Source organism: Microtus ochrogaster, linkage group LG5, assembly GCF_000317375.1.
Source record: "Microtus ochrogaster isolate Prairie Vole_2 linkage group LG5, MicOch1.0, whole genome shotgun sequence".
NCBI classification, from domain to species: Eukaryota; Metazoa; Chordata; class Mammalia; order Rodentia; family Cricetidae; genus Microtus; species Microtus ochrogaster.
In genome coordinates, this window is record NC_022031.1 from 54,880,821 (window position 1) to 54,893,639 (window position 12,819).

General features: G+C 40.8%; 1 protein-coding gene across 1 annotated transcript in view; it reads left to right on the top strand.

The window, feature by feature from the left end:
* The window catches only part of LOC106144208 (lipoxygenase homology domain-containing protein 1), a 25,528-nt gene extending 13,596 nt beyond the window's left edge, over positions 1 to 11,932 (top strand). Inside the window, exon 3 of the mRNA XM_013351841.2 lies at positions 11,686 to 11,932. Coding sequence (XP_013207295.1) covers positions 11,686 to 11,755 — 70 coding nt within the window. The 3' untranslated portion in view covers positions 11,756 to 11,932. The remainder of the gene's footprint in view (positions 1 to 11,685) is intronic.
* The last annotated feature ends 887 nt before the right edge of the window (positions 11,933 to 12,819 follow it).

Sequence of the window (12,819 nt, forward strand, 5' to 3'; positions counted from 1 at the left end):
TTGTGTTTTGATTATTATATGGCGAGGAGTTTTTTTTTTTGGTCCAATCTATTCGGTGTTCTGTATGCTTCTTGAACCTTCAAAGGAATATCTTTCTTTAGGTTGGGAAAGTTTTCTTCTATAATTTTATTAAATATATTTTCTGGACTGTTGAGCTGTTCTTCTTCTCCTTCTTCTATCCCAATTATTTTTAGGTTTGATCTTTTTATTATGTCCCAGATTTCCTGAATGTTTTCTGATGAGAATTTGTTGGTATTGCTGTTTTCTTTGATCAGTGTGTTTATTTTCTCTATGGTATCTTCAGTGTCTGACAATCTTTCTTCTATCTCTTGTAATCTGTTGGTAGTACTTGTCTCTGTAGTTCCTGTTCGTGTACCCAGATTTTCCATCTCCATCCTTCCCTCGGTTTGTGTTTTCTTTATTACTTCCATTTCATTCTTCAAGTCTTGAACCACTTCCCTTACCTGTTTGATTGCTTTTTCTTGTTTCTCTTGGTTTTCTTGGGTATCTTTGAGCGATTTATTCATTTCCTCTACCTTTTTGTTTGTGATCTCTAATTTTTTTTGGCAGTTTTTCACCTCCTGTTTAAGGTCCTCTATTATTTTCATATAATTCACTTTTGAGTCTATTTCTTCTAATTCTTCTAGAGCAGGGTGTACAATTCTTCTTGTTTCGGGATCCCTGGATTCTGGTGATGTCATGTTGCCTTTCAGGTTGTTGGAGGAATTCTTGCATTGTGCCTTCCCATCTCTTCCTTCAAATGGAGCCAGGAGAGGCCTGGTGTCTTGGTCCAGTCTTTGCTGTGACTGGCTCTCTGGGTGTATCTCTTCAGTGTAGAAGCAGGAACCGTCCTGTCCAGATGGAACTCCTCAGCACCAAAACATGGACACCTGGTAGTCCAACGACGCGCGGACAAAAGAGGAAACTTGGGGGGCAGGGTGGGGACAAGTAGAACACAGGAGACCCTGCCGTGCAAGCAGAGGTGCGCAGGCTCCCTTTTGGGGAGGGGGGGTCCTTGAGGCCTGCCTGGTAGGCAGGCACTCACCGCTCTGGGTGTGTAGCCTTAGTGTAGGAGCAGAAAACTGTTCCTGAGCAAAGGACCTTGCAGACAATGCAGGCTTGGGAGGGTGTCATGTGTAAGAAAGATAGCCCTGTGGAAGTAGCTGGGGGAGGGGGGTTTGTGCTCTCTTCCGGGACAATCCACCCCTGGATAGCACACACTCACCTGTCCAGATGGAACTCCTCAGTACCTAAACCGAATAATGAAATTTCTGTACCACACTAGCACATAAAGTTTTTCTAATGGCTTCTTCATTTCAGCTTGACAATAGTTCTATGAATGGGGCAGAAAATTTAGTGGGCAAAACTAAGCTCCAACAGGGCACAAATAGTAAAGTCGATTTTCTGAGCCTAGTGTTGGGATACAGGCTGATCTAAGACTTTTCTGAGGCCCTGGTTTTGGGAAAATTTAGTTCCTTGTCTAAAATCATGAGTATGTTTGCCTGAGCCAGTAATGGTCTGGGGCTAGGGTCTTGGGAGAGCTGCAGCTTTGGATCCTGAGACACCAATTCTTTGCCCCTATATGATTAAGAAGATCAGTGCCCTGCCTGTGACACATGTGATACCCTGTGTTCTCTTTGTGAAACATTGTTTGGTTGACTTCAAGCTTATTTTTTTCTCATTGTATGATAGTTTTCTGTTGAATTTGTTCCATTTCTCCCCTGAAAACTTTATACAAGATGCTGTATAAAGGGAACTTTATACAGCATTCACTGTATTCACTGGGGGAACTGCTAGCATTCACTATTACCTAATGCTTATTCTGCAAAGTAGTTATATCTTCAATGTGTTTAAGGTAATATAATTCAGGCATCAAGGAAAAGATTTTACATCAAAGCATGTGATAGCAAGACAGATTGCTACAGAGCAGAGATTTAAATGGTGGAGTTTAATTTTTTTGTGAAAAGTTCCCCTCAGGCAGTGAGTGGGTCACATTTCTCAGGGTTTCAGTTTGGCTCGGTGTAGCTTGCTGAAGCTCCTGTGTCTACCACTGGAAGATGGTGGTAGAGTTTGATAAGCCCAGCTCAGGGACACTTTATTCTACAAGCTATAGCTACAATATAACCCCAACTATGAGTGAGCAAAAAGGAGAAATAAGGAAGGACATGATTGCTTCTAGGTATGGTGAAGGAGAAGGTTTATTATAGATAAAAGAGAGAGCCTAGCCAGAGGCAGAGACATCTGGGAGAGTCCAGGGTGAACATGTCTCTGAGCTGGGTCATGTGAGGTGTCGGGGTAGCAGAGAGGAGAGAGGAGCTGCCAAGTAAGAGGTATGGGCTGGGCCAAGAGACTGGCATATCCAAAATGATTGAGTTATATAAGGGCAGAGAAGCTGGGGATAGCCAAGTCCAGCCCAATACCCAGGCTGGAGACTTCAGGGTAGATGACAAAGTATGCCCACCAGGAGGGCCCTGTAACAGGTAGAAACTTAGGGATGGTGGAAAACATGGTGACTAGAGACTGTTTCAATATGTTAATGGGCACCTCAGCTAGCCATTTATCCTGGGTTTGAGACCTAACATCCCACCTTTTAATGATAATACATAAATAATGAAGGGTGATGTAGTCTTTTCTAAGACTAATTTCTGTTTACCTTGTAATTGGAGACACACAAAAGTTGGAATTCTGAACAATGCCAGGAAGAGCAGGGTGTTTCACTAGTTGCGGCCTCTGTGGGACCATCTGGGGCTAAGGAAGTGCAGGGCACTTTGGAGTATTTTGTGAAACTTGACCACCAGAGGTCGTAGCTCTGGGGTAATCTAGGATGGAGTCTCTACTCAGGCTTGTTTGAAACACCTGGGGCTGGCTAATTTAGAGCAGTTTTCAGTCTTCAATTGATTTGGAAATCTGCTGGAACAAATATATATTAGAGAAGGTAAAATTGAGGAGTTTAGGGAAAAATTTTCATCTAAGGTATATGAAATGTTTCTGCACCACAATAAACCTCTCTGCCAATGCAACAATACAAATCAGACCAAATCAAAAAGAATTAGAAAACGCCAAATTTTAATGGATACTATCCTCCCAGATGATTTTCCAGTACTCCAGAGAGGAGGCAGAAAATTAAGACCCACATATCTGTTTTCTGGGGGAGGGGAGCAGTTTAAATACCCTGTAGGAGTGGTCTTAACATCTCTGGGGTAGGGTTCATCATTTGGTAGGCTTTCTGAGATGCTGCAGGGTTTGGAGAGACACGGGAGAGGGAGCTTGTGATGAAACTTTGACCCAAACATTGCAGACTCTTTGGGTAGATGGATGCCAGGGGCTGGAGTAAAGTTTCCAGCAGAACATTCCATATTCTTTGGGTGTATGGATGATGGTTCATTTCTGACTGCTTCCTGTGGCTATGGGGCAACATGGGGGAGGAGGGAGTTGGGAGTTGGTTGGCTTGTGCACAGCGGGAAGTGTGGGTGGAGAGGTATCCAGTTAGCTGCCATCCTGGAGAACTCAGGCATCTGGTCCTTGAGAGAGCTGAGAAGGCAGGTTGCTAAGAGAAAAATAGAATTTTAACACCTGTCTTAGTTGTAGTGACAAAGATGAATGTGCCAGGAAGAAGAGAAGAGAGGCCCTTCATGGCAACATCTTGGAAAAACAGAGGGTGGAGGGTCCTTGCTACTGGACCTATCAAGTATACTGAATAGGTGTCTGCTTGAGCATAAAGATGTGCCATCAATGGTGAAGTCCCAGAAGCCGGTGTAGGTGCTGGTGTTATCTGGAGAACCCACTGCCGGTTTGGCCTTGGCATGAGTCTGGCAGTAGGGGTGAACCTGTACAGGGACCTTCAGGTGTCTGCAAAAGAACTGGAATAGATTTATATCTTGGTATCATAGAAAAAGGTTATGATTTTAGGTTCAAAGTCATGAACATTTTAGAAGACAATGATAGGAAAATTTAAAATTTTGAGCCTCTGAAGTTATGTCTGAAACCTGTTAATCCTAAACTATGAAGCCTGTGAAAGAGGCACACCTGCCTGTACTTTTAGCAGGAAGCTGAACTAATAAACTACTGAGCAACAGTACCGTAGGCATCAATCACCCTCAGACGGAGCTGAGAGGACTAAATGAATGAGCAGCAGTGAGACAGTTTTTCCAGCTACTCACGCAATCCCAAGTTTCTCCACAGTCTTTGACGAACGCAAGACTCAAAAGCAGTACTTGCCTTTAGCTGCTAAGTCAAGGAGACCTTACAGATTTTCCTGCTGAGGGAGAGATCTGTCTACTTGTCTTGGCATGATGGGACAATCGATTCCCCCAGAGTCCTTTCGTCCAGTCCAAGCAGGGTCCAGGCAGTTGATAAAGTGAAAAGCAGCTTTTTTTGCTGTGTGGCTGAGTGTCACTTTAAAGAAAAGCCTCCAGGTGGAAGTCCTTCTGCCGCCAATCCATCTTCTTAGAGGATAAGAAGACACACCAGCTCCTGCTACAGGATACCGCAGGAGCTGGTGTGTCTCTCTATCATCAGCTTTATTGTTACATGCCAAACTCTCAGATCTGTAAAGGTGCTTGAGGATCAGGGTATCATTACCTGTCAGGCATATCTAAATTAGACAGATATGTTAAACTTGGACTAGCGTTCACCCAATCAGTTACAGTTTACCTATGTTAGTAAAGGTAAGAAGATTAGAGGGAGTATTGTAGTCTTTAATTTTTAGGTGTGGTCCTGAAACCTAGAGTATAATTCTAATCTGTAGAAGGCAGAACCAAGTTTTAACATTGTCAACAATTTAGAGTTTTACATCAATAATAGTGAGGGGTTTACTCTTGGGTTACAAAATCTGGTGCCAGCAAAGTTCGTCTCTGTACATGAATGTGGGTGAATGTAGAGGCGCAGCAGTAGCATCTCTGTAAATGAGCATTGTTTTAAACCTTATCCTACATAAACCTTGTTTTTAGGACAGGACTGGAATTATTTTGCCTCTCTCTCTCTGACCTTAGCCAAAATGGTGCCTGTTCACATGTGTTCTAAGGTATTTGCAGATTCCGTGATGGTTTTCAGAGTATTTTAATTATAAGTTTAACTTTAAAACAAGCACACCCACAAACCCAGGCATAAACGAGGACACTGTGGCCACATTATTCCCGCATATAATTTAACAGACAGAAGAGCAAAGCTCTTCCCAGGAAACCATGTCAGCTGACCAACTTAGAAATCCTGGGGAAGGCTGCAGGAGCCAGGGGGCACACGGGTGTCCTATTGAGGGTCAAGTCAGCAAATGTGTAAAGGAAAACACACGGAAAGAACACCTATGCAGCTCAGAGTGGGAGAGCAGGGGAACGGATCCATTGCAGGAAGAATCCAAGTGTGACCAGATCACGTTCCAGGAATGAGAGAGACAGGAAGGCAGAGATGCCACCACACGGCCAACAGTGAGAGACGAAGGGAGCTGAGGGTAGCAGTGCCAAGCGTAGGGGGTGACCAGGAGGTGGAGTGCAGCACAAAAGGGCAGGGAGGGGTGGGAGGAAGGAGATGAATGGAAGGTGGGTAAGGAACAGGAAGTTGGCCCTCGACCTTTGACATTTGTCTTGGGGGTGGGGGGAGTGGATAGTGGAAGAAATGAGAAAAATGTTGACCACTGAATGGAACATGTGGCGCCATAGAAGGGATTTGTGTAGACAGAGTTCCAGGGTCATTGGGGGAGGAGCCAATGACTCTGGCAGTATGATCAGGGCAGAATTTTTAGGGTCCCAATTCCCAGATAGACAGGAGTCTGGAGGTGCCGTTACCCCCGCCAGGAAGATCAGTGCTGTGAGACGCTGACTAATGATGGAAGGGAGAGAGCCCAGTACCCAGAAACCGTGGGCATACGGGAGTCCTGTCCACTTGCCGGCAAAGTTGTTTCGGCATTTAGGACCCAGGGTGTCAATCCCAATTTAAAAAGATTTTGTAAAAGGCAGCCCGAGGGTGCTTGGAGATGTGGCTTCTAATTGCAGGCGCCCATTCACAAGTCCATGATGTGATCTGAAACCTAGCACAATGTGTCCACTGTGGTAGGCTTTGGGTCCAAAAACAAGGGATGTGAGATACTCCTTTGTACAGAACGTCTTCTGAAAAAGGGGTTACTAAGGGACAAGGCAGGTCCTTGTCCCAGTAACAGGTCAGAGGCCTGGCACCGTCGTGTCTTTGGCAGGACACCCCCAAAATCACAGGAGGCCTTGGGCCTCTAAGGCAATGACTTGGAAAGGAAAACTGAAAGCTGATCTTAGTCTGACAGAAAGCAGGTGCAGGGGAGAAGGGTATTTCCCCACCACATGGCCCTTGACCTTTGGGAGGAAGTCAGCCCCTCCGTGGGACCTCCAGATGAGAAGTTTCTGTATCCTATTAAGCCTCTTTTTTCATACAATAATCCAAATCAGACCAATCAAAGTAATTAGAAAAGGACCAGACTTAATGGGTAAAAACGTTCCTGGATGATTTTCAAGTCCCTAGAGAGGAGACAGAAAAGGAAGATTGGAGGACCACATGTCTTTTTCCTGGGGACAGTTTAAATAACCCATGGGAGTGGTCTTCAGTACCTATTGGGAAGGGGTCATCATTTGGGGGGGGGCTTTCTGAGATGCAGCAGTGTTTGGAGAGAGATGAGGGAGGGGCCTCTGGATGGAGTTTCCACCCAAACAGTATATATTCGGAACTTCCAGGCCCACGGTCCTGGTGGTTGGAAAGATGAGTTTCAAGACTGGAGGACCACCCTCAGAAACAGGCAGGTAGAGAAACTCAAACTTCTGGAGCCCATTTGACTTGCAGGAAGTAGATTCAAGTCGGTTTGCTGAGGCTTACAAGAATTTTTTGAGTTTATCAACAGAGATAAAAGTTTTAGATATGTTGGCCTTCTCACTGTTTGTAATCTGTACTGGAATCCACATTGCAGAAGAGGCAGTAGATTTTTATGCCTTTGAGTCATGCTTGGGAACAGAAAGATGATTTGGGTTAAAAGCATCTGTGAATTTACCACTTTTCAGGGTCTGGTAGCAAGGCAACCTGACGCTCTCAGCTGGGGACCTCGTAGCTTTAGGAATGTGAGGCCTGAGACCTGATTTTTGCAGATGAAGAAAAGGTACCTGGAGCCTTAGGGGAGGAGCTGGTATACTTTCTGTTACTAAACTGACAAAAGTACAGTTAGCCTAGTCACCAATACCATCAGAAATCTGAGAAGGATAATTTATATAAAATATAACGCAAGTGCCCTATGTATTCATAAAATCGACAGAGACTTACTCCTTAGATTGTTGCCCTTAGGTTTCTATGGTCTTGATAGCTTCACTGGGGGCAGTGGTGGGTATCCAGTTATCATAGAGGATGACATAACACCATCAACTGTCACAAAGAGTACCATGGCCTTTGGCTGCTAGATCCAGGTCTCTGTGGAGAAGAAACTTGAGAAAACTGACCTTACATTGACAAGGCAAAGTACAGCAGTCAACAGAAAAGCATCCACAGTTTGTGTCAGGCTCTGGCAGCTGGTGAGGTAAAGGGAAGTTCTTTGCCCAGTGGTTAGCATTACCACAATTCAGGAGTAGCTGGTGCCCCATCTGCCTTTTTTGGAGACGTTATGGTTCCTGCTAGGAAGGGGCAGTTCTGTCTATTATAGAAAACTTTTTATTAAACATTTTAAATGTCATGTTCAGCATATTTCTAAGGGTTTGAGAATCATCAATTAAGTGTATTTTCACTAATTACTTGCTTTTGGCTTAACCTTGAAAACACAGACAGTAGGCTAAATAAAGCTTACTATTTAATAAATTATATAATACTTTACAAGTTAGTAGCTTTTATACGATTAGGATTTTATAGCTTTTTCCTTGTTAAGTTTGAGCCTTCAATGTTTGAGTTTGAGATTTAATTCAAGATCATTTAGCAATAAAATAAGTCCTGAAATCATTAGCACAGTTTATAGAAATGACTGGGAACTTTACTGATAATTTTATAATATAGTTCTAGAATATCATAGTTTCATGTATGACTCAGTTTATCTTATAGCTAAAGGTTAATAAAGTTAGCAAAGAAAAAGAGAGATAGATAAATATCTTTAAGTCAGTATTGGTAAACTGAATATACTTTAGGAATTTATAAATCCTATTTATTAAACATACCTATCTTGTGCCTTATTTAAAAATATCTGTTCTATCCTATCAGGCAAAGACAGTTTTCTATTTATTAATGGTATCCTTTTTATTTAAGCATTAAAGGGGAGGTGATGTGGGATTTCCCTTTGTATGATGTGAATACCATTGGTTAATAAAGAAATTGTCTTGGGCCTGCACAGGGAAAAGAGGTAGATGGGGAAAACTAAACTGAATGCTGGGAGAAAGGAGACAGAAGGAGAGAGAAGACATGGAGCTGCCACCAGAGACAGACATGCTAAAACTTTGCTGGTAGGCCATGACCTCATGGTGATACACAGATTAATGGAGATGGGTTAAATTAAGATATAATTAGAAAATAAGAAGCTAGAGCTAATGGGCCAAGCAGTGATCTAATTATTATAGTTTTTGTGTGATTATTTTGGGGCTAAGCAGCCAGAAACTAACAAGCAGCTTATTACTACAGCCAGTCATGTGGCTATTATTTAAACTACAGTATATTCTATAAATATGAGTTGAATTAAATATATAGTAAATTGTAACAAATTAAGATTGCTTATATATAGACTTATAAATTATAAGCCTTTATTTAGAAGTTTAGAGCCTGAGTTTGCTACATATTTTATAAACTTTTTAAAACCATACCAAATGAACTTATAAATCCCAAGATAGACTTTATAGTATAGTCTTAAAATATTTTTTTAAGAGCAGTGTGCAGAAAAATTATAGAGAAAAGAGATTTTTAAGAATAGGAAGTAGAGGAAGTGAAGAACAGAGAAATTTTAGATAGAAGAGATTTTGGGATCATTATTTTTTAGTGACAGAAGTTCTTACAATCTGAAAGAATTTGGAACTCAAGTATGCCATCTTTGGCCATTGATTTGTACTGAAACCAAGCTGTTTGCAGTAAGATTTTATTAAATCTGAATCTAAGAAAGGAATTAAGTCCAAGAAGAAGAGGAGGAAGGTTTGTGAAATGAACTCCACCATAGGGAAGGTTCCAATATCATAGAGGCCATGAGCACATAGAGAAGCTGCAAGATTTCCAGGGAGGAGTTGAAGGAGAGGAGGGGCAAGGCCTTAGAGTCCCAGAGGGCTCAAGTAAACAGAGGGACTTAGCAGGCAGCTCGCAGGGGGAGGTAAGAAAACATGCAATGGACATTCTCAGGAGGGCATAAGCAGAGGTAGAGCAGGTAGCTATGAGAGGGGAGAGAAAATTTTAGGAGGCAGCTGCAGGCAAGAGCCAAGAGACTGCTTAGTGGCACTGCAGACATGGCAGCAGTCCCTAAGGAGAGGTGAGAGGAAGCTGAATAGAGGAAAAGGGAGACCCTAAGTTGTTGTGAGGAGGCTGCTTGTTTGTTTCCTGGCCACCCAGACTCCTGAAATAATCACACAGAAATTTGTATTTATTGCACTGCTGTTGGGACAATAGCTTAATCATATTTCTGGCTAACTCTTATATAATAAACTAACCCATTTCTATTAATATGTGTATTGCTATATGGATGTGGCTTACTAGTAAGGTTTCATCCAGTCTCTGTCCCTGTGGTGGGGCTACATGGCTTCTCACTGACTCCACCTACTTTCTCCCAGTATTCAGTTTAGTTTTCCTGTGTAGCTTTATTCTGTCCAGTCACAGGCCAAATAATCTTCTTTATTTATTACCCAATAAAGCAACACATATACAGAAAATAGAGAGATACGGCATAGAGACGGATACTTTGCATTGGTATGGATCTTGGTCTTTTGATGCAAATTTAAGGTCAATTTTGTTGTATGCATTTCTATTCTTGTTTAAGGTATTATGCTTAGTCGGCTCACTTTAAAATGTGATGTATAATTAAACATTACAGATTAATAGATAGTCATTATAATAGTCAATCTTGTAGTCACGTTAGTTAGGTTTTCTAGACATATAGGGATATATTTCAGTTGGATAATCTTCAAACCTTTAAAGACCTACAGAATATGGCATTTAAAATGTTTTAAGAACTTAGACTTTTCCCAACAATGAGACATATTTGCTGCTGGCAGCACCAGTTACTTCAAAGAGGTTGATGGGCATTGAAGAAAATTGTTATGGAATTAGCCTTCAATGCAACAAGGCTAGCCTTTTGGGCAAGAAACTGCTTTTGTCTGGACTGCTTGATGGTATAGTGGACATTCAGGATCCACACAAAAGTGACTGTTGAACATGCCAAAAAACATGATGGTTCTTCAGTGTTCCTGCTTTAAGGAAGAAACTGCCAGACATTCTGCAGGATACAGATATCTGTCAAGATAGGTGAAACAGCATTTCAAATTTCCTGCTTTATAGAAAAGTCTGCCAGATACTACGGACTTGTAGACTAAAGATGAATGTGGCAACATTACAGAAGAAATTTGGGTGACTGTCCAGGCAGCAAAATGCCTCTGTCAATTCTAAAGTTTTGGAAGTTGCCTACAATGAATTTCCTTTTTATTTAGGTAATATATTTTTCTAGGGTCTTTGGTGGAGTTGAAGGCAGATAGTTATAGTTTTCCTTAGTTATGATAAAGGGTAAATTAGATATAAAACTTTAGACTTACAAAGATAGGATAGATGATAGAGTTCTTTTCTCATTTTGCCAAAGGTAAATAGACTAAATACTGTAACTATTATATTGCTTGAACCTATTTTGTTGTATGTAATTTCACTATGTTAAACTTAAAACCTTCCATTTTATTTAGACAGAAAATGGGTGATGATGTAGGAGTCCCTCTGTATGCTATGAATATGTTTTATTAGCATTGGTTAATAAATAACATGCTTTGGACTATAGCAGGGCAGAATATAGCCAGTCTGGAAGAGATAGATAGAGAGAGAGAGTAGGCAGAGTCAGAAAAAAATGTTGCTGACAAAGGAGACAGATGCAGGATACTTACCAGGATGCCACATCCTTGTGGTAATACACAGATTCATAGAAATGGATTAATTGAAGATGTATGTGTTAATTAATAAGAAGCCTGAGCTAATAGGCCAAGCAGTGTTGTAATTAATGTAGTTTCTGTGTGATTATTCAAGTCTGGGAAAGGAACAGTCTCTGCTTATACATCTGGGAGAGTATAGGGTGAGCATGACCCTGAACTGGGTCATATGAAAAGAGGGAAAAAAGGAAAGGTGCCACCAACTAAGATGGGTGGCCTGGACCAAGAGGCTGACATATCAGCAATCAGAGGATGTGAGGTAGGGAAGTCTAGGCCAATACCTAGGCTGAAGATTTCAGGGTAGGGGACAGGGTCTGCCAACCAAGAGGGTCTGTAACAGATAGAAACTTAGAGATGGTGGAAGAACCTGGTGCCCAGAGACTGTTTTGATATGTTAGTGGACACCTTGGTTAGGCATTTGTCCTAGGTTTGAGACCTAAAAATGAGGATATAATAAGTTGGACTGGGATTGACTAATTTTTAAAAAATCAATTTTTATAGTTACCTTTGAATGAACAGAAATGAAGCAAATCTTACTCATTATAAAAACAAGGAAATAAATTTAATTTTTTCTTCTTCTGTTTTTCTTTTTTGTTTTCTTCAGATGGATTCCCTTTATGTCCCAAGGCTTAAGACATTCAGAAATTGAACTTTATTGTCAAGATGAGGATTAAGGCAACTGGCAGTAGAAGAAGATCAAGATGCTTTTGTTACAACTGGACATCATGGAAGATGACCTCCCAATTATCCCAGAATGTCCCAGTTGCTAATACTATATGGATAGCTATTTCTTGCAGAGGAAATACAAATACATGGAAGCATGTCTTAGAGATGTTTTATGCACCCCATATAGTGTTAGGAATCAGCCAAAGGATCTATCACTGTTAAAAAGTTTGAACTCATACTCCTTTTGTTGTTATTGTTGTTGTTGTTGTTACTCTCATTTATAATGTAATCAAACAGAGTTAATATTAACTTATTTCACTTTTACCTTTGCAGCAATGCCAATAAATCATCCAATTAAAATACAAGGGGAAGCAATTGGTAAATGTTGTTACACTTTTTATCTTCTAACCATCTAGCATATTCTCTTGATAGTTCCTGCCTTGAACATTTCTATAGTATATTACTATTAAGTTTAAACAATTGATTAAAATATTTTAAGTGAGCTCAAGGAAAAACCCATAAAATTTGATATATTTTATAAAGCTGACCTGTACAACTTCAGTCCCTCCTACCATTATCCAGGAGAAACAAACACTTCCAAATGGCCTTTTATGTTTTCTCTTTTCTATCTAAAATACTATTAGCATGTATTATTTATAACAACAATTGATTACATCATGACATTGTTGGTTATTTTTATTCGTTATATTCTGTTGTCTCTAATTCCTTCTGGCTTACCTTACCCCAAACCACCTTCTTCTATATTCCTGTCAACCCCCCATTCCCACTTCTTTCTTTTGTAAAATGTAGGTTCTATCTATGAGAAAACAAGCAGAATTTGTCTTTCTGAAGCAGGCCCTTTTACTTAATATGATGGCCTCTCATTCCATCCATTTTCCTGTCGATTACATTATTTCATTATTCCTTCCAGCTTAATAAGATCTCATTGTGTGTAAATACATTTTCTTTATCCTAGGTGAGTTTCATCATTCTGCTCCCGTGTAGTGCTACAGTGCAAGAGGACATTGAAATATCTCAACTTTGTGCTAATGTTTTATCTGGATGCATACTT